We start from the raw sequence: 22,904 nt of genomic DNA on the forward strand, positions 1-22,904 counted from the left end.
TAGGATGAGAATATAAAACTTTAAGGGATGATACTTTTTTTTTAAGTTGACAAAAACAAATATTGTTAATATTAGCAGAGTTTACTATCAGTTATAAACTAAATAAAGCCCAAGTAGACATATGCAATCTTACGAATGTTATTTTAAAATCTACCAAAGCAATTCTTTTTTGTAATAAGGGAGCTAAACACTATACAAAATGTCTAAAGTTACTGGCTTGTAATTATTGACTGCCTTTTTTGAAATTGCTATAATTCTCTCATTAGAATCTAGAAACTTGGTAGTTGTGAAGGAATCCTGTGATGTATTACATACTGTCCCAAATTAGGGATTTATCTTAATTTAGTTAGTCAGGGTCTAGTGTCACCTGAACATTTTAAAAAAGTTTCATTTAACTTTTTCCTGTGTTTCAGATAATCACTTCTGAACATACTAATACTGTTTATCATGGTTCTGTGGAATCCCACTTGTCTAGCCTGCATCCCATAATCTGTCTTTTACTCCACTGCAGTAATAGAATTAACAGTTGCATTTCTAGTAAAGTGAAGTAGAGAGGATTAAAATGGCTCTCTATGCTGATGAGCATTACTGGACTTAGATTGTAATTTTTCATTAAGTTCTAGTAGAGTTTGTTTTACTCTCTGGCTGTACTAAATTAAAAAAAAACACTCAATTTTTTGTACATTTTTTTTTTTTTAAATAACTTTTTATTGACAGTATATATGCCTGGGTAATTTTTTTTTACAACATTATAATATTATTATTACAACATTATTATATTATGAGTGCAAACTCACTTCTATTCCAACTTTTTCCTTCCCTCCCTTCACCCTCTCCCCTAGATGGGAAGCAGTCTTGTACTGTTAAATATGTTATAGTATATCCTAGATACAATATATGTGTGTAGAACTTAACAGTTTCTCTTGTTGCATAGGAAGAATTGGATTCAGAAGGTAAAAATAACCTGAGAAGAAAAACAAATGCAAACAGTTCACACTCATTTCCTGTAGTCTTCCTTCTCTGGGTGTAGCTGATTCTGTCCATCATTGATCAGTTGGAACTGAAGTAGATTTTTTCTTTGTTGAAGCTATCCACTTCCATCAGAATACATCCTCATACAGTATAGTTGTTGAAATGTATAATGATCTCCTGGTTCTTCTCATTTCACTCAGCATCAGTTCATGTAAGTCTTTCCAAGTCTCTGTATTCATCCTGCTGGTCATTTTTTACAGAACAATAATATTCCATAACATTTATATGCAACAATTTATCCAACCATTCTCCAATTGATGGGTATCCATTCATTTTGCAGTTTCTAGCTACCACAAAAAAGGCTGCCACAAACATTTTGGCACATACAGATCCCTTTCCCTTCTTTAGTGTCTCTTTGGTATGTAAGCCCAGTAGTAGCACTGCTGGATCAAAGGGTATGCACAGATTGATAGCTTTTGGGGCATAATTCCAGATTGCTCTCCAGAATGGTTGGATTCGTTCACAACTCCACCAACAATGCATCAGTGTCCCAGTTTTCCCGCATCCCCTCCAACATTCATTATTTTTTCCTGTCATCTTAGCCAATCTGACAGGTGTGTAGTGGTATCTCAGAGTTGTCTTAATTTGCATTTCTCTGATCAATAGTGGGAACACTCTATCATATGAGTGGAAGTAGTTTCAATTTCATCATCTGAAAATTGTCTATTCGTATCCTTTGACCATTTATCAATTGGAGAATGACTTGATTTCTTATAAATTAGAGTCAATTCTCTATATATTTTAGAAATGAGGCCTTTATCAGAACCTTAACTGTAAGAATGTTTTCCCAGTTTGTTGCTTCCCTTCCAATTTTGTTTGCATTAGTTTTGTTTGTACAAAGGCTTTTTAATTTGATATAATCAAAATTTTCTATTTTGTGATCAATAATCTCTAGTTCGTCTTTGGCCACAAATTTCTGCCTCCTCCACAAGTCTGAGAGGTAAACTATCCTATGTTCATCTAATTTATTTATAAACTTGTTCTTTATGCTTAAATCATGGACCCATTTTGTTTAAGTGTGGGTCCATGCCTAATTTCTGCCATACTAATTTCCAGTTTTCCCAGCAGTTTTTGTCAAATAATGAATTCTTATCCCAAAAGTTGGGATCTTTGGGTTTGTCAAACAGTAGATTGCTATAGTTATTTTCTATTTTGTCCTGTGAATCTAACCTATTCCACTGATCAGCTAATCTATTTCTTAGCCAATACCAAATGGTTTTGGTGACTGCTGCTTTATAATATAGTTTTAGATCAAGTACAGCTAGGCCACCTTCATTTGATTTTTTTTTCTTCTCATCATTAATTCCCTTGAGATTCTCGACCTTTTGTTCTTCCATATGAATTTTGTTATTTTTTCTAGATCATTAAAATATTTTCTTGGAAGTCTGATTGGTATAGCACTAAATAAATAGATTGCTTTAGGGAGTGTTGTCACCTTTATTATATTTGCTCAGCCTATCCAAGAGCATTTACTATTTTTCCAATTATTTACATCTGACTTCCTTTGTGTATAAAATATTTTGTAATTTTGCTCATATAGTTCCTGACTTTCCTTTGGTAGATAGATTCCCAAATATTTTATGCTATTGACAGTTATTTTGAATGGAATTTCTCTTTGTATCTCTTGCTGTTGGATTTTGTTGGTGATATATAAAAATCCTGAGGATTTATGTGAATTTATTTTGTATCCTGCAACTTTGCTAAAGTTATGAATTATTTCTAATAGCTTTTTAGTAGAATCTCTGGGATTCTCTAAGTATACCATCATATCATCTACAAAGAGTGATAGTTTGGTTTCCTCATTGCCTACTCTAATTCTTTTAATCTCTTTCTCGACTCTTATTGCTGAGGCTAGTGTTTCTAATACAATATTGAATAGTAATGGTGACAGTGGGCAACCTTGCTTCACTCCTGATCTTACTGGGAAAGATTCCAGTTTTTCCCCATTGCATATGATGCTTACTGACAGTTTTAAATATATGCTCCTGACTATTTTAAGGAAAAGTCCATTTATTCCTATCTTCTCAAGTGTTTTTATTAGGAATGGATGTTGGATTTTATCAAATGCTTTTTCTGCATCTGTTGAGATGATCATATAGTTTTTGCTAATTTGGTTATTGATAGTCAATTATGCTAATATTTTACCTAATGTTGAATCAGCCCTGCATTCCTGGTACAAATTCTACTTGGTCCTAGTGTATTATCCTGGGGATGATTTTCTGTAATCTTTTTGCTAATATTTTATTTAAGATTTTAGCATCTATATTCATTAGAGAGATTGGTCTATAATTTTCTTTCTCTGTTTTCAACCTACCTGGTTTAGGTATCAGTACCATGTCTGTGTCATAAAAGGAATTTTTTAGGATTTCCTCAATCCCCATTTTTTCAAATAATTTATATAGCATTGTAGTTAATTGTTCTTTAAATGTTTGGTAGAATTCACATGTGAATCCATCTCGTCCTGGGGATTTTTTCTTAGGGAGTTGGTTAATAGCTTGTTATATTTCTTTTTCTAAAATGGGACTGTGTAGTCTGTTTACTTCTTCCTCTGTTAATCTGGGCAAGCTATTTTGAAGGTATTTTTTCATTTCATATAAGTTGTCGAATTTATTGGCATAAAATTGGGCAAAGTAACTCCTAATTATTGCTCTAATTTCCTCTTCATTAGTGGCTAGTTCTCCCTTTTCATTTTTAAGATTAACAATTTGATTTTCCTCTTTCCTTTTTTTAATCAGGTTTACTAAGGGTTTGTCTATTTTGTTGGTTTTTTCGTAGAATCATCTCTTAGTTTTATTAATTCAATAGTTTTTTTATTTTCAATTTTATTAATGTTTCCTTTTATTTTTAGAATTTCAAGTGTAGTGTTTGACTGGAGGTTTTTAATTTGTTCCTTTTCTAGAATTTTTAGTTGCAAGCCCAATTCATTGACCTTCTCTTTCTCTATTTTATGCAAATAGGCCTCTAGAGATATGAAATTTCCTCTTATTACCGCTTTGGCTGCATCCCACACATTTTGGCATGACGTCTCATTATTATCATTTTCTTGGGTGAAGTTATTAATTATGTCTGTGATTTGCTGTTTCACCCAATCATTCTTTAGTATGAGATTATTTAGTTTCCAATTATTTCTTGGTCAGTTTCCCCCTGCTTTTTATTGAATGTAATTTTCATTGCATCGTGGTCTGAAAAGGATGCATTTACTATTTCTGCCTTATTGCATTTGAGTTTGAGGTTTTTATGTCCTAATATATGGTCAATAGGTTCCATGAACTGCTGAGAAGAAAGTGTACTCCTTTTTGTCTCCATTTCATTTTCTCCAAAGATCTATCATATTTAACTTTTCTAGTGATCTATTTACCTCTTTGACTTCTTTCTTATTTATTTTGTGGTTTGATTTATCTAATGCTGAGAATGCAAGGTTGAGATCTCCCACTATTATAGTTTTGCTGTCTATTTCTTCTTGCAGCTCTCTTAATTTCTCTTTTAAGAATTTAGTTGCTATATCACTTGATGCATATATGTTTAATATTGCTTCATTATCTTTAGCAAGATATAGTGCCCTTCCTTATCTCTTTTAATTAGATCAATTTTTACTTTTGCTTGATCTGGGATCAGGATGGCTACCCCTGCTTTTTTGACGTCACCTGAAGCATAGTAGGTTCTGCTCCAACCTTTTACTTTGTATGTATCTCCCTGCTTCAAGTTTGTTTCCTGTAAACAACGTATTGTAGGGTTTTGGCTTTTAATCCATTCTGCTAACCGCTTCTTCTTTATATGGGGGAGTTTACCCCATTCACATTTATGGTTAAAATTACCAATTCTGTATTACTTGACATCTTGTTAACCCCTGCTTATGCTTTTTTCCTTTCCTTTCCCCTTACCTCCCTCCCCCAGTATTAAACTTGTGAGCATCACTTGCTTCTCATAGCCTTCCTTTTTAGTATCCCTCCCCCGTCTTACTCCTTTTCCTCACAATTTCTGAATTCTCTTCCACTTACCTTACTCCTTCCCTTTTCACTTTTCCCCTCCCACTTTTCAATAAGGTGGGAGAAGTTTCACCATAAATCGAATATGTCTCTCTTCAAATATTTTTCTCTTTATACCAATATTTTTCTCTTTATACCAATTCTAATGTCAGTAAAGCTACACACTATGTTCATTCTCCTCCATTCTTTCTCTCAGATATAATAGGTTTCCTTTGCCTCTTCATGAGATGTAGTACCCCCACTTTACCCTTTTCCCAGTACAATTTTCTTTCCACCTTTAGTTTCTAGAACAAAGTATACATGTGTTCTTTATATATCTTTATAGCAGAAATATAGTTCCCAAGATTTCTTTTTACCTTTTTAGGTTTCTCTTGAGTTCTATATTTGTAGATCAAACTTTTTGTTTAGTTCTGGTTTTTTCATCAAAAATAGATGAAATTCATTTGTTTCGTTTGAATGTCCATCTTCTTCCCTGGAAAAAGATGCTTATTTTGTCTGGGTAAGTTATTTTTGGCTGCATACCAAGTACCTTAGCCTTTTGGAATATCATATTCCAGGCCCTTTGATCCTTTAATGTGGATGCTGCTAGACCTTGAGTAATCCTTATTGTGGCGCCTCTATATTTGAACTGATTTTTTTCTAGCAGCATGCGGTATTTTTTCCTTTGTCTGATAGTTCTGGAATTTGGCCACTATATTTCTTTGGGTTTTGATTTTAAGGTCCCTTTTAGTAGGTGATCGATGAATATTTTCAATGTCTATTTTGCCCTCTTTTTCTATAACATCTGGGAAGTTCTCTTTGATAATTTCCTGGAAAATAGTGTCCAGTCTCATTTTTTCATCATATTTTTCAGGAAGTCCAGTAATTCTCAGATTGTCTCTCCTAGGTCTATTTTCCAGGTCTGTTGTTTTCCCAAGAAGGTATTTGACATTTTTTCCATTGTTTAATTTTTGTTGGTTTTGCTTGACTGATTCTTGGTATCTTCTCAAATGGTTCATTTCCATTTGTCCGATTCTGATTTTTAATGAGTTATTTTCTTCACTCACTTTTTAAATATCTTTTTCTAATTGTCCAGTTGAGTTTTTAAGTGAGTTGCTTTGTTCTATGGAATTTTTTTCCATTTCGCCAATTTTATTTTTTAAAGAGACATTTTCTTTTTTCAATTCGCTAATTCTGTTTTTCAAGGATTTGATTTCTTTATCACTCTATCTTTAAATGAGTGGGATGACTTATCCAGACTCTCTTGCCAAACTTCCCTTTCCTTTTCCCATTTTTCTTCTAACTCTGTGAGAGCTTTTTTAATTTCTTCTATGAGAGATTTATGTGTTGAGCACCAGATCATATCCCCCTTTGGGGATTCATCTGGAGACAGTCTGCTTTTAGTCTCCTCAGGGTTTAAAATCTGCTCTCTCTCCATATAGAAGCTATCAGTGGTTAAGGTCTGTTTAAATTTTTTGCTCATCTTGTCAAAGAAGAATCAAAGAAAACAAACTAACAAGGAAAAACAAATGCAGTCTGCTTTTTGGGGGGGGAGTGGGGAGGGGGCTGGATGGTATTACCTAGCTTCCTCTACAGACTGCAGGGGGCAGCAGTGAGGCACTAGCAGGACAGCAATGGCTGCACTATGTCTGTGCTCTGAGATTCAGAGAGGGTGCTGAGACACTGCAGGTGGGTGTGGCCAGGTCCCAAGAGATGCTAACTTCTCAGGGTTATAGTCTTCACCCCTTGTGTTTTTAGCTTCTCTGCTTGTCTGTTGGCTTGCTGCCAGGGCAAAGTAGCCAATATTTTTAGTAAAGCTCTTCCTGCAGAACTGGCTGAGATCACCCCCCCCCATCCCCCTCTGGTCTGCTCAGTTTGAGCTGTCTGCCTTACTCTGTCTGCTGTGCTGCTGCTGCATGCCTTCAATTTGTGCCTGATCTAACTGTCCCCATCCTTGAGCAAAAACAGACCTTTTCTGGCTAATTTCGAGGATATCTTTTCTTGGTAATTATTTGCATTTTTTTTTTTTTCAGTCAAGCTCTAATTCCAAGGCTTGTCATGAAATAAATTATTCTGAGAGAAAAGACAGAGGTTAAGTAGATGTGTGCATCCTCTCCGCCATCTTGGCTGGAAGTCCTAGTATATCTCAAATTTAATTTATCAGAATTAACTTTTGCCTAAATATAGTAATTTACTTTAAAGGTATAAACAAAATTATAATAGTTTATGATTTTATATGCAGTAGAAAATCAATGTGGGTATTGATTTTTAGTCATATGAAGTTATATTTAGTTTATTTGAAAATTGGAACATTTGGTTCTCACCATTTTGACATCTCTGCAATTTCACAGCTTCAAAGATTACTGATAGTACTTCAGTGAAAATTTCTTTCAATACTCTGGAACATCAATACCCTGGAATATAATCTGTTTGGGGATCAGATGTTTAGAACCTGTTTATAGCAACCAATTCACAAACATTTATGAAGCGCCTGGAATGTGGCAAGTTCTCTGCTAGGTACTGGGCACGCAGAGATAAAAGACAGTCCTTGCCTTCAGTAAACTTACAGTTCAGCTAGTTATCAATGTTCAAATATATAAGTGATATACAGTGAGTGGGGGGAGGACTTTGGGATAGGGAGGTACTAAAGAGAGAAGGGCATCCAAGAAAGACTTTGTGGAGGAGGTGACATGCCAGTTGAACCTTGAAGAAAACTAAGCATTCTGAAACAAGTGTTAGGAGGAAATATGTTCTAGGGAGAGGAGACAGCCACCCCAAGGGGTTGGAGACAGGAAAAGAAAGGCCATGCATGTATGAAGAATTTTTTAGAGATTTTCTCATTTATGTTCTGCTTTCCTTTTCTTTGAACCATTTTGGTTGTTACTGTTTTCATTCAGAAGCTAATTCTCCTTAACATAGATAGAAATAAACTAGGAATCGCATTGTTATGCTTTTTGTTATCACATAACTGCATCATCATTTCCAAAGCAGTGAATCTCTATTCTCTTTACCTTAGTACCTACCTCAAAATCTAGGAGATTTCAAACTGGCTTATGTTGATGGTACTATTGTTTATTTATTTTTATTTAATAGTCTTTTATTTATAGGTTATATGTATGGGTAACTTTATAGCATTAACAATTGCCAAACCTCTTGTTCCAATTTTTCACCTCTTACCCCCCACCCCCACCCCCAGATGGCAGGATGACCGGTAGATGTTAAATATATTAAAATATAAATTAGATACACAATAAGTATACATGACCAAACCGTTATTTTGCTGTACAAAAAGAATCAGACTCTGAAATATTGTACAATTAGCTTGTGAAGGAAATCAAAAATGCAGGTGGGCATAAATATAGGGATTGTGAATTCAATGTAATGGTTTTTAGTCATCACCCAGAGTTCTTTCTCTGGGCGTAGCTGGTTCAATTCATTACTGCTCCATTGGAAATGATGTGGTTGATCTCCTTGCTGAGGATGGCCAGGTCCATCAGAACTGGTCATCATATAGTATTGTTGTTGAAGTATATAATGATCTCCTGGTCCTGCTCATTTCACTCAGCATCAATTCGTGTAAGTCTCTCCAGGCCTTTCTGAAATCATCCTGTTGGTCATTTCTTACAGAACAATAATATTCATATACCACAATTTATTCAGCCATTCTCCAATTGATGGGCATCCACTCAGTTTCCAGTTTCTAGCCACTACAAAAAGGGCTGCCACAAACATTCGTGCACATACAGGTCCCTTTCCCTTCTTTATAATCTCTTTGGGATATAAGCCCAGTAGTGGTACTACTGTTTAGATCATTAATTTTTTTTCCCCCCAAGTTGTCATATCATATTTCGTTAAGTGAGCAAATTATAGATTTAACATATATGAATAATGTAGAAAGTAAAATGTTATTTCTAAATTGTGACAGTACATGCTGAACTGTGATACAGGTTCTGTGACTAATGTTTTAGATACTGTTGCAGTACTGATAAAGATTTCAGAAGGAATTAGTGACTACTAAGAGGATGAATTATTCTGATTTGGGATTTTGTATGAGAAAATAGCAGTCATGTCAGGAAAATCAATTGTATGAAGAGTAAAGCTTTTTAAAACATGAACCAGGCATAGGCAATGATTTGTATTAGAGTCTGATCTTTTGTATATGTGCGTATGTGAGTTTGTATTGTTTTATTTTTGAATTGACTTCTTTTTAAAAGGTAAAACATACAATGAAGTTGAATTTGTTTTGATTCTATTAAGTACTACTGAATGCAGATTAAAAATTTCCAGATTGTGTTGGATTCAGATTATATTCGAGAAAATTTAAAATAAATAAATAAAACAGGAAGTAAATAAGAAAACAAAGCATTGACAGAATAAAAATAGTTGATCCATAGTACCATCAATCTGATTTTATTTATTAGAAGTACAAGTAGTTTTCTTGGTTTTTTTTTCTCATAACATTTCTGAAATAATTTTTTTGTGCTTTTATTAGGTTATAATAGCATATCATGATTTAAATGGTGGTTTTTTTAAAAAAAAATTATATGGTTTTTAAACATTATTGCCTTTTCACAGCGAATCCTGCCATTCTCCATAAAACTACCCTATAACTGTAACAAAAGAATGGAATTGAGTAAAACAAATCAATACACAACATGTCTGTAGATGTAAGCATTAATATGTAACTCTAGGTTACATAGAGTTTTGGAAGATTGCTCTGATAACATGATACTTAATGGTAAAAAATACATGGAAGGGACATGGTAGGAGATGGAAAAATAATATTGTATATAAAATTGTACAGAATTTTCCTTAGCACATTGTATGGATTAATAATGAAATTGATCAACTGATGAATCAAATGCAACAAATTGAAACCCAACAGAGAAAATTCAAAGCATCTCGAGACAGTATTTTATCAGAGATGAAGATGCTGAAAGAAAAGAGACAACAGTCTGAAAAAACTTTTATGCCAAAGGTACATACATAGATATTCATAATTTCTTTCTCTTGATTAACTGCTAGAGATTTTTATTAATACCCTGAAATTAGGGATAATTTTATGCTAACTTAATTTTAATAATGTCAACAATGACAATCTAGAATTTGGCACTTTAGATATATTTAATATTTTATTCCTTTTGGCTTTATTTACTGATTTGAGGAATATTTACATTAATGACTCAATCTGTCACATAGCAACGTAGCTTGCAAAGCTTAGAAGCAAGTTTACATGCCATGGAATCGACAAGAGAATCACTGAAAGCAGAACTGGGAACAGATTTACTCTCTCAGCTCAGCCTGGAAGATCAGAGACGAGTGGATGATTTGAATGATGAAATTCGGCTGCTACAGCAAGTAAGTATAGTTTGCTAAATAATCTTAGTAATTACTATTGTGACTTTTAATAACAATAATAATAATTAACATTTACAAAGTGATTATTATGTGCAAGGCACTGTGCTAAGTACTTTACTAAATTTCATTCATCCATAAAATAACCCTGGAAGGTAGGTGCTATTATTATCTCCATTTTTCCGGATGGAGAAACTGAAGCAGAGGTTAAGTGACTTACCTAAGATCTGGATCTGAGGCTGTATTTGGACTTAGATTCTCATGACTCCAAGTCCAGCACTCTGCTCTGCCACCTAACAGCATCATGCGGTAAAAAATAATCTTAAAGGTTAAAGTTATTTATTTATTTATAGTGAATATGAATATATTTAGTTTCTGTTTGGGAAACATGTCAATATCAAGAAGTAATCAAAGCTTGCTTTATAAATGCAAGTAATTTGATTCCAGTTAGGATTGGCACAAGAAATCTAGAAGGTATTTTGACTGATTTTTAGATGCATTTTCTGCTATATCTACACACACAACCATGTGTATAGTAATAGCAGCACCATTTTGATTAAGTGTATTTTGACGGCATTTGGTATGAAGGCAAAAGTGATATAATGCTTAAGGGGAAAAAAAAACAAAGTGGAAAAATACAAGTAGATAGCGTTTTAAAATGGATGATGGGGACTTTATTATTCGAACCTTTTTTCTGTCTTTTTAAAAAATACCAATAGCTTTTTATTTTTCAAAATACATGCAAAGATAGTTTTCAATATTCATCCTTGCAAAACCTTGTGTTCCAATTTTTTTTCCTTCCTTCCCTTCCTCTCTACCTCCTCCCCTTGACAGCAAGTAAACCAATATAGGTTAAACATGTGCAGTTCTTCTAAATATATTCACACATTTGTCATGCTACACAAGAAAAATCAGTTCAAAAAGGGGGGAAAATGAGAGAAAAAAACAAGCAAGCAAACAACAAAAAAGGTGAAAACACTGTGTTATGATCCTCATTCAATTCCGATAGTCTTCTCTCTGGATGTAGATGGTTCTTTCTATCACAAGTCTATTGGAATTGGCCTGAGTCACCTCACTGTTGAAAAGAACTATGTCCATCACAATTGATTATCATAGAATCATGCTGCTGTATACAATGTTCTCTTCTACTCACTTCACTCAGCATCAGTTCATGTAAGTCTCTCCAGGTCTTAATGAAATCATCCTGCTGATCATTTCTTATAGAACAATAATATTCCATAACATACATATACCATAACTTTATTCATCCATTCCCCATCTGATGGGCATCCACTCAGTTTCCAGTTTTTTGCCACTATAGAAAGGGCTGCCACAAATATTTTTGTAAATGTGGGTATTTTTCCCTTTCTTATGATTTCTTTAGGATAGAGACATTGCTAGTTGTGTGCACAGTTTGATACTGTGGGGTGTAGTTCCAAATTGCTCTCCAGAATAGTTGAATCAATTCATAGCTCCACCAACAATGTATTGGTGTCCCAGTTTTCTTAATTCCCTCCAATATTTATCATCTTTTCCTGTCATCTGAGCCAATCTGAGGATGTGAAGTAGTACCTCAGAGTTGTTTTAATTTATATTTCTTTAATCAGTAGTGATTTAGAGCATTTTTTCATGTGACTACAAATGGCTTTAATTTTTTTGTCCAAAAGTTGTCATCTGAAAATTTGTCTGAAAATCTTTTGATCATTTATCAGTTGGAGAATGGTTTGTTTTACAAATTTGAATCGATTCTCTATATATTTTAGAAATAAGACCTTTATCAAAATCTTTGAATGTAAAAATTTCCCCTAGTTTTCTGTTTCCCTCCTAATTTTGGCTGCATTGGTTTTGTTTATACAAAAACTTTAAAAATTTAATATAATCATAATTATCCATTTTGCATTTCATAATATTCTTTAGATCTTTTTTGGTCATAAATTCCTTCTTTCTCCATAGATCTGAGAGGTAGACTATTCCTTGTTCTCCTAATTTGCTTATAGTATCACCCTTTATGTCTAAATTATGAACCTATTTTGATTTTACCTTGGTATAGGATGTTAGGTGTTGGTCAATGCCTAGTTTCTACCATACTATTTTCTAATTTTCTCAGAAATTTTGGTTAAATAGTGAGTTCTTGCTTGGTCTTTGGTTTTATCAAAACAAAAGATTATTAAACTTATTGATTATTGTGCCTTGTGAACCTAACCTATTCCACTGATCCACTACTCTTATTTCTTAGCCATTACCAAATGGTTCTGACAACCACTGCTTTATAATGTAATTTTAGGTTTGATACACTTAGACCACCTTTGTTTGGTTTTTTTTTTCTTTCCTCCCTTAATTAATTCACTTGAAATTCTTGGTCTTTTGTTCTTCCAGATGAATTTTGCTATTTTTTTTTTCTTGTTCTATAAAGCAATTTCTTGGCAGTTTGATTGGTGTGGCACTGAATAAGTAGATAAATTTTAGGTAGAATAATCATTTTTATTATATTAGCTTGGCCTATCCATGAGCACTTAATATTCTTACAGATGTTTAGATCTGACTTTATTTGTGTGAAAAGTATTGTGTAATTGTGTTCATATAATTTTGGCTTTGTCTTGTCAGGTAGACTCCCAAATATTTTATATTATATACAGTTATTTTAAATGGAATTTCTCCTGCAAATATATGTCTTTAAGGGTTTAAATCAGTGTTGTAGGAAATAATAACCATTCATAGAACAGCTTGCATAAAAAGGGGATTATATGGAAGGTGGAATCATCTGTCTCAACAAATATTATAAAATAATATTCCTGTTAATTCTTCATTGACCTGTTATGGTAACTAATATCAATCTGTGGATCAGTAGTAGAAAACCTTACTTTAGTATACTGACATTTCTTCTTATATCTATGACTCCTTTTTCTTTTTTCCTTAATTCTAGGAAAACAGACAGCTCTTAAATGAAAGGATTAAATTGGAAGGCATAATAACTCGAGTAGAGACTTATCTCAATGAGAACCTGAGAAAACGCTTAGACCAAGTAGAACAGGTAAAGTTGTTCTTCTTTTATGGATTCTTTTGATAATAATCTCTTGCTGCTTGTAATAGTTACATTTTATAAATAGAGTGAGGGTGATTGTGGACCTATTTTTATTTTTCCCAACAAGATTCCATTAAGGACATAAAGACAAATTGAAAAATAGTTCCTGCTCTTAAGGTCATTACATATTCCTGTAATATAATTATGTTGCTTCTCTCCTCTTCACCCCCCCCCATCTCAATATTTTAAAAAATATAATTTATTGATATCTTTTTTATTGGCCTTATGTCCTTCCTTTCTTCCCTCAACCCAGAACATATTTCTTATAGCAAAGAATAAAAAAGAAAGATGGGGGAAAAAAATCAGTTCAGCAAAACTTAACCAACACATCAGCTTCAGTATTCAATGCCCTTAGTCCCTCACCTCTAAAAAAAAAGAGTTGCATTCTCATGTCTCTTATCTAGATCTGTTTTAAAGCCTTCTAATGAGAATTATACTTTATTGCTTTATGAATTTAAATACATGGCAACATTGTGTATTTCAGGAACTTAATGAATTGAGAGAGACAGAAGGTGGTACTGTTCTCACTGCCACAACATCAGAGCTTGAAGCCATCAACAAACGTGTAAAAGATACTATGGCACGATCAGATGGTTGGTTTCTTATTCCCTAAAACTATTCATTATATTTTTGTGCATTTATAAAGTAATTCATAAAATTTTGATTGAAGGAGAAATACTACAAGTCATTAGGATTTCAAAGTGTTAAAGTGTGTGCTAATTATTTTTGCGTATTCTTTGTCAATATAAATAATTTGTGGGGAAGTCTAGTTTTATTATAAACAATAGATCCCAGCTATTTGAAAATTTTGTTACTAATGTTCTAATGAAAATAGCTTAATTTATCTGAAATGGATTGGACTAAAATGTTTGTCATAGTTTTGAATTTTTGAGTGTAAAATTTGCCTAAGAGAAATCTGGAAATTCTAAGATCATTCTTTAGTGTTTTAATATTTTATACTACTTAATTAATTCCATTACGTTCTTAAATTTTCATATTTGTTTTCAGCATACACTGAACAAATAAAACCATGACAATTTACTAAATTGTTGCCAAAACCAAAGCCTTATTCTTTGTGCATCAGATTCTGATTTTTCCCCATATTTTTACCTAGATCTGGACAATTCCATTGACAAAACAGAGGTTGCAATTAAAGATCTTCAGAAGAGCATGGAGCGCTGGAAAACTATGGAAAAAGAGCACATGGATGCTATAAACCATGATACAAAAGAGCTTGAAAAGATGACAAACCGGCAAGGTATGCTTCTGAAGAAAAAAGAAGAGTGTATGAAGAAAATCCGAGAGCTTGGGTCACTTCCCCAGGAGGCATTTGAAAAATACCAAACTTTAAGTTTGAAACAGGTTAGTTTCCAGTTGGAAAACTAATCATGGATTTTACTCTATCAAAATTTTATTGAGAATTGAGTTGTAATGTCACTTTTTTCCCTCTTCTAGCTGTTTCGCAAACTAGAACAATGCAACACAGAACTAAAGAAATACAGTCATGTCAATAAAAAAGCCTTAGATCAATTTGTAAATTTTTCGGAACAAAAAGAGAAATTAATTAAGAGACAGGAAGAACTGGATAGGGGCTACAAATCAATCATGGAGCTGATGAATGTCCTTGAACTTCGAAAGTATGAGGCTATTCAACTAACTTTCAAACAGGTATGGTTAATCAGGTTAAGCCCCATTGTATACATTTTGTTTGTCATGGTTTCTTTTCCATTCTTCAGAGTGAAACAAAGATGTGAAATGAATTATTTTCTTACATGAAGTAGAATTTCATTAAGCCTTTTGACAGAACAATGCTTCCCAATCCTCAAGTCAATATTTTATTTTCAATTTTATATGAATATTTCAGTTTGTCATCATTTTTAAGCATATCTGTCTTCATTTTTCATGTTGCAATGCAAGGGAAATAACCTAATCACATCTCTAAGTAACACCTGTAATAATTTCCATTTTAGTAAGATTTATACAAGGAAATATAAATCATAATTTTTTTTTTTGTTTGTTTTTTATCCAAGGTATCAAAAAACTTCAGTGAAGTGTTTCAGAAATTGGTACCTGGTGGCAAAGCTACATTGGTGATGAAGAAAGGTGATGTGGAAGGGAGTCAATCTCAAGATGAAGGAGAAGGAAGTACTGAAAGTGACAGAGGTTCTGGCTCACAAAGCAGTGTCCCATCAGTTGATCAATTCACTGGAGTAGGAATAAGGGTAAAACACCTTTTTGAGTTCACTTTTCTGAAGTGTGCTATAGAAAAACTTAACTTGCTAAATTTTAGGAGTATCTCAAGAATTTAAATTAGTCTTTGTAGATGCCAATATTTTAAAACTTTCTTAAGGACTGACTTATTAGATATAATAGTAATTAATAATTAAGTAATTATTACTATTTAATTATTAGATATAATTAGTAATTTTATTATTAGATATAATATTTATTAGATTATTAGATACAATAGTATTCGATATAATGGTAATTAATAACTAAGTAATTATTACTACTTAATATTTTCATAGGTATCATTTACAGGGAAGCAAGGTGAAATGCGGGAAATGCAACAGCTTTCAGGTGGACAGAAGTCTTTAGTGGCTCTTGCACTGATTTTTGCAATTCAGAAATGTGATCCAGCTCCTTTTTACTTGTTTGATGAGATTGACCAAGCTTTGGATGCTCAACATAGAAAGGCTGTATCAGGTAAGGTTTTTAATTCATGCTTTTTTTCCTATATAATAGAACTTGATGAAATATAATATCAGTCCTCTACAGAATCACAGAGTTATAATTCTGTTACAGTAGTTTCTTTTTAATAATCAATAATGCTTCCTGTATCAGTATGATAGCCTGGTTTTATGTAGTTGAGTTCCATGAGCTAGAAATAAAGCAGATCTCCTGAGGCTCAGTGTAGTCTTCTGATCTAGATAATATGCCTGCCTTAATTTTTATGGGTACCTTTTATATTAAAGCTCTGTGATACTTGTCTGTACATGAATAGCCTTGTCATGAAAGAAGGTATGTACCAATGTTATGCTAGATAATATGTAAACTAATTTTGTTTCTGTAATATGACCTGCACAAATGTAATCTTCATCTTCTTTAAAGAATTATGACTCTTGCGGCAGCTAGTTGGTGTAGTGGATAGAGCACCAGCTCTGAAGTCAGGAGAACCTGTATTCAAATCTGGCCTCAGGCACTTAACACTTCCTAGCTGTGTGACCCTGGTCAAGTCATTTAACCTTAACTGCCTCAGCAAAATAAATAAATAAAAATAAATTTTAAAGAAAAAATAATTATGTTTCTTTTATTGTATAAAATATCAAATACTTGAGAAAAAGCTCAATTTTTTTATCTGAGAGGTACATGTTTGTAAAAGTGAAAGTATTTGAATTAACCTCATGCTGATAAAAATGTTAAAAAAAAAAAAAAGACTAGTTCTCATAGTACTACTCATTAGTCCTCTTTGTAGGACTAACAAGTAGTTATATGTATATTCTTAGTAAAGTTCTCATTTATAATGAGAAATTTTCTGTAAATAACATTTAATTTTGCAATTTAATTTTGCAGATATGATTATGGAACTTGCTGTACATGCTCAGTTTATTACAACTACATTTAGGCCTGAACTACTTGAGTCAGCCGACAAATTCTATGGTGTAAAGTTCAGAAATAAGGTAATTCTTTCTGCTCTCCCTCATGAAATACTGGTTTTTACTAACCCTGATAATTTGTCTTGATTTCTGTGGTTTTTTTTTTTTTTTTTTTTTCATTTAAATTATGAAAAAAAAAAAGAACATTATCTGAGTTAATGCTAAGATAATGATGTTATGTGATGTTAATAAGTTTTTTCTTTGAGACATCCCTATAGAAGTTTGTCAGTTTCTATAGCACTTATCCACATTCAACAGTCATTTACTTACTGATAACTAGTCATGTGCCAGACATAGATATATGTCTGGTATAAAAACTTATTGGGGTTAGGAAAACATACCACAGCTTTAGCTTTCTTTTCTTTTCTTTTTCTTTTTCTTTCTTTTCTTTTTTTTTTAATGCAGTTATGCTTCCTTTGTAGGCTCCTGTGTTCTCTTCTGTGTGTTTTCAAACATTGAATTCAGTAAACATTTATTATACATCTACTATATGATAGTCATGAAAGGCATTGGGAACACAAAAGCGAAGAATGGCATACACTTTTGCCCTAAAGTAATTTACAGTTTACTTTTAATAACAATCACAAACATGCACATGATTGACATTGGCATATTTGCATATGTAAAAATCTACATTAAAATGTTAGTGTAGATTTTGTATATAAAATATCAAACATATGAAACAATTATTTTATAGTGTTTTTAACAAATTCAGATAGACTAGACCAGAGGACCACTCTTAAAATTCTTTGATCCTTTGAGAAGCTTAATTATAATCTGCTATATCATTATATAAGGTAGATAACCATTATTAAATAATAGCTGGTTAATGTAAACTTTACCATAATTTTCCACAGCAGATTATCAAAGTTTTTAAAAACTTTATATTCATTTATACAAGACATTATAATTGCCTAGTACAATATTGAAATTGCTTGGTGTTACATGACTTTGGGAGATTATGCTTTAATGTGTGTTGTTTTATCAGGTTAGTCACATCGATGTGATCACAGCAGAGATGGCCAAAGACTTTGTGGAAGATGATACTACTCATGGTTAATTGGAAACTATTGGCAGCTTGTTCGGAAGATGTGTATAGTATGAAACCTCAACTAAGGAAGTGTACATTTCAAACTAAATATTTGGTCAATGTTAAAATAGTTTTTGAGCTTATATTTTAATTAAGAAGGTCCAAGAATTCTTAGTTTTGGATGACCTTGTGTATTCATTTTATGTTTCTGTTGCTGTATTCTTTTATAAAATAATCTGTTTATGTATCTTTATACTTGTAGTTTAAGAACTCTTCCTATCCAATCTTTTTGTAAAGTGTCCCTTTGCTGTTTTAAATCTTTTTGAGACATGCTTGATAGCTTTCCCTAATTATAATTTTATCAAATATACTGCCTCATCCTTTTAAAAAAATATATATATAGCTTCAATTAAATGATTGATTTTATGGCTGCAATTTAGTAGAAGTGTGTGTGTTTTCATTTACAGTTGGAATAGCTAATTTGAATTTAAAAAAAAAAAAAGTAATATCTTTAATTTGCTTTATTCCAGTCTAGGGTAAATATTTAAAATGGAGTTTGACTTCATTGAAAGGAATATTACTATTTCTGAAATGGAAAACTTCAATATTCTCTTCATCTAGCCCAGTGTATCTTGACCCTTTACATTTTTCGATATGGTCAGATTTAGTTTATTTTTAAAAAATTAATTGTATTTTAGGAGAAACTTTTCTTTAAACAAATTTTAAAGGTCAGTAAATAACAGTGAATATAAAAAATTGGCCTGTGATCCTGCCCTCTGTCTAAAACTAGTTAAATTAAGTAGAAATTGTTCCTTAGTACTAGAACAACTTCCTTTAGGTTGGGAAAGAGCTGGTGGGCCAATAAGTAAGTTACCAAAAAAACCCCAAACAAACAAAAAAAAACCAAACTAATGAATCAAGAGACTAGGATTATATTCCTCTGTCTATTGTTAAAATTGATTTTGTGTTCTTGGGCAAATAAATGAATCTCATATATCATAAAACTATTTTCTTTTTGTATTATATGGAGATAATGAAACTTGTCCTACTTTCTTCAGATGATTGCCATGAAGATAAAATGATAGTTTTTTTAAAACTCCTTACAATTTTCGTTTTTCATTATTTGATAGACAAGAACAGGATCATCGATCTCTTATAAATAGCTTTCTTTTTAAAATGTTAGTTTTCAGTGTGTTAGTTTTCAAATTGTCCTTATTTGTCCTCTTTCAAATATCATGTTTTTTTTTTTTAATGTTCCAGTGAGCCACTTTTCTTTTTCTTCTTTTTATCTCACTATTATTCCTCTTCCCCCATTGCTCCTAAATTAAAAACAAAAACACAACACTCTTGTGACTAATAACCGTAGCTAAAAAAAAATAAGTTCATACATTGGACATATCTGAAATGTATTCCTGTTCTGCATCTCAGGTGCAGCTATATTTGTTAGAAATTGTGGGTATGATCTAGTCTATAGTCACATGGTTATTCATTTCATCAAAATTTTTATTTTCCAAAAAAAATTTTCTTTTACACTATTGGAGTCATATAAAATTAGTTAACTGGTTCTGCTCATTTCATTCTGCATCAGTTTATACAGGTCTTCCCAGTGTTCCATTTTGTGATTTCTTTTTAATTGTGATTACTGTTTGCAGTAATTCTCAATTACAACATTCATTTACCATAATTTGTACAACTATTCCCTTATTGATTATGTGCATCTTTATTTTTAGTTCTTTGCTGATAACAAAAATGTGCTTCTATAAATATTGTACATATGAGTTCTTTCTTTCCCTTTGTCTTTGAGCTCTTCACATTTTAAAGACAAATGTAATATGATATCGAACTTTAAAAGTTGTTAATAAATATTGTAAAATTTTGACTTTTTGCCCCTTGACATTAATATTGCAAACTTTTATTTAATGGACAGATTTGAATGAAGACTGTTCGAGGGAAGTTTCAGTAAGATGCCAAAATTCCATCCTAGTGGGATATGAATATTTCCTAATATTTCCACATATTTCCATATATGCTTATATGTTGGAGCTTTTCTATATAGCCTTACTTAATGTAAAATGTAGTATTAAGAAGTCCACTTGGAACCTCTTCATTTCAAGGGGGTTTTATTCATTGATTTATTTTTTTAGTGAGGCAGTTGGGGTTAAGTGACTTGCCCAGGATCAACATAGACAGGAAATGTTAAGTATCTGAAGCTGGATTTGAACTCAGGTTCTTCTGACACCAGGGCTGGTGCTCTATCTACTATACTATCTAGCTGCCCCAGAGGTGTTTGTTTATGAAGACTATTTGCCAATTCACAACCAGATGTACTAGGGAAAAATACATAGTTAATTTTTTTTTTTTTTTTGCAATTGGGGTTAAGTAACTTGCCCAGCATCACCCAGCTAGGAAGTGTTAAGTGTCTGAGTTCAGATTTGAACTCGGGTCCTCCTGACTTCAGGACTGGTGCTCTATCACCTGGTTGCCCTGAATAGGAGAACTTTAGGATTAGAGATTTCCTCCCTGGGCATCCCCTTCTTCCCCCCCAAAAAACCCAAATATTAGCTAATGTGCCTTGACTGATTTTTTACAGAATTCTAAAACTTTCTAAAGAGATGATTAAGAGCTTCAATAACTGGTTATGAAAAAATATTTTAATCTTTTTCCTTTCTTTTTGACAAGTTACTGGGCTAGAAGATTAGAATGTTATAGATAAAATGTACTTACATTTTATTAACATATTTGAAAAAAGTCTTGCTATTCTTGCAAACAAAATGGAGAATTATATATTAGATGATAGTACATAGTAAGATAAATTTGGGACTCAAAGAATAATCATTAATTCTTTTTGTGTCTTCATTGGAGATTTATGGTGGAGTGGTCTCAAGAACTATCATTGACCTTCTGTTTAACATGATCAGTGATTTGGATAAAGGCATGGATACTTAATTTCAGGATAAAATTATGCGTCAGATGACAGGAATCCAAAAAAGATAATTGAGATACTGAAATGTTCAACTCTTTGGGATTCGCTGGATAGACCATCATGTCAACAAAAAGCAATAGTTTGTGTTTTCTTGTCTGTATATTCTCTCTCTCTCTCTCTCTTTTTTTTGATCTTAGCAGAATTTCTAGAACTATGTTAAATTGTGCATAATATGCACAATCATCTTAAATACCTGATAATGAGCAGCCTTGCTTTGTCTTTGATCTAATTGGAAAGATCTGTGGCCTTTCTCCATTTCATGTTCGTTCTTAGTTTTAGGAAGATACTACTTATGATATTTATTAATTACCATTGTTATTATGCATCCTAGTGTTTTAAACCGAGATAAGTATTGTTTTTTTGTGAAAAGCTTTTTCAACTATTGACAAAATCAATTTTAAAATCTTAATATTAATATTGATTTTTTTAATGTATAGTTTTCCTTATGTTTAACTAGTTTTGCATTCCTAGTGTAAATACAGTAGTCATCGTGTATAATGTTCTTAATATGTTGTAGCCTCTTTGCTACTATTTTAGGTTTTTTGCTGTTCATTAGGAATATTGCTCTGTAGTTTTTTCTCTGTTTTGTTTCTCCCAGCTTTACATGTCAAGATCCTATTTAAATCAGTTTGGAAGGATGCCTTTTTTTTCTTTTGAAAGAATTTGTAATTAATCTTTGATGTTTGATAGAATTCACTTGTAAATCTAGATGAATTTTTTTTTCCCTTTGGGAGTTCATTTGTGATCAGTTTTATTAATATAGGGTTATTTGTTTTAGTGCTTTTGTAAAATTGGGCATTTTATATTTTTGTAAATATCTGTTTTATGTAAACTGCTATTTTTTGACATATAATTAGGCAAAATTATTCCTGATATGCTTAAGATGATATTTCATCCTAAGGTGTGAACTTTTTCACTTTTTATATGAACAATTTTGCTTTCCTTTTTGACTAACATAATTCCCCCCCCCCCAAAAAAAAAAATTAACTTTGCTTTATTTATCAGTTCTGTGTGCTTTTTGCAATCATTTATTCTTTTTAAGCTTCAGTTTCCTAACTTTCAAAATGAGCAAGATGATCTTTAAGTTCCTGTTAGCTCTGAATTTATGATCTTATGCTAAGAGGCTCCTTAATGAGTAGAATCCACTAATTTCATAAGAAGGATATTAATTTGAACAAAAAGGTCAGTTTTGAAAATTTGTTTTTGTCCATTTCTCTTCAGTTTTTTTTTTTTTTTTTTTTTTTTACTACTTAAGATAGACACCATTTATGTGGATGGTTTGCAAAAAAGGGCACTTTACAAATGTCCAATTATATCTTCATAACAACTCTGGTAAGTGCAGTTATTCCTGCACTTCCAGGAAACTGAGGTACGCAGCTTAAATGACTTACCCAGGATCACACAGTTGGCATCTGAAGCCAGATTTGAATTAGATTTAATTATCTAACTTCTCTAAATTATCAAGATTGTCAAGTTAATTATTTATATTCTAAAATTTTTTAAAGCTAGAAAGAGACTTAGAGATCACATAGTCTAAAATCTCATTCATTCTAAGGATGAGAAATAAAGTGCTGTAAAAAGTAATTTGCAGATCTGCAGCTGGTTATTTGTAGAAAGTCATTATTAGAATCTTGGTCTCATGACTTCAGTCTAGTATCCTTTGTGTTAAACCAACTGCCTTTGGATCTCCAAATTTAATCAACTGTAGAAAATAAGGCAGCCTTTCACTTAAGCTGAGAATACAGAAAATAAAAAGGTTTAGGTATATGTCAACACTACCTGTTTTCTTTTTCTGTATCTG

The 22,904-nt window shown here is 32.2% G+C and overlaps 1 protein-coding gene across 1 annotated transcript in view; it reads left to right on the top strand.

The window, feature by feature from the left end:
• Positions 1 to 19,999, top strand: part of SMC3 (structural maintenance of chromosomes 3) — a 48,867-nt gene extending 28,868 nt beyond the window's left edge. The window contains exons 20-29 of the mRNA XM_003755387.4: positions 9,824 to 9,975; positions 10,197 to 10,355; positions 13,276 to 13,383; positions 13,919 to 14,027; positions 14,549 to 14,796; positions 14,890 to 15,102; positions 15,465 to 15,656; positions 15,963 to 16,140; positions 17,008 to 17,114; positions 18,079 to 19,999. Of these exons, the coding sequence (XP_003755435.1) occupies positions 9,824 to 9,975; positions 10,197 to 10,355; positions 13,276 to 13,383; positions 13,919 to 14,027; positions 14,549 to 14,796; positions 14,890 to 15,102; positions 15,465 to 15,656; positions 15,963 to 16,140; positions 17,008 to 17,114; positions 18,079 to 18,150 (1,538 nt within the window). The 3' untranslated portion in view covers positions 18,151 to 19,999. The remainder of the gene's footprint in view (positions 1 to 9,823; positions 9,976 to 10,196; positions 10,356 to 13,275; positions 13,384 to 13,918; positions 14,028 to 14,548; positions 14,797 to 14,889; positions 15,103 to 15,464; positions 15,657 to 15,962; positions 16,141 to 17,007; positions 17,115 to 18,078) is intronic.
• Positions 20,000 to 22,904: the final 2,905 nt, after the last annotated feature.

This window comes from Sarcophilus harrisii, chromosome 2, assembly GCF_902635505.1.
Source record: "Sarcophilus harrisii chromosome 2, mSarHar1.11, whole genome shotgun sequence".
Classification (NCBI taxonomy): Eukaryota; Metazoa; Chordata; class Mammalia; order Dasyuromorphia; family Dasyuridae; genus Sarcophilus; species Sarcophilus harrisii.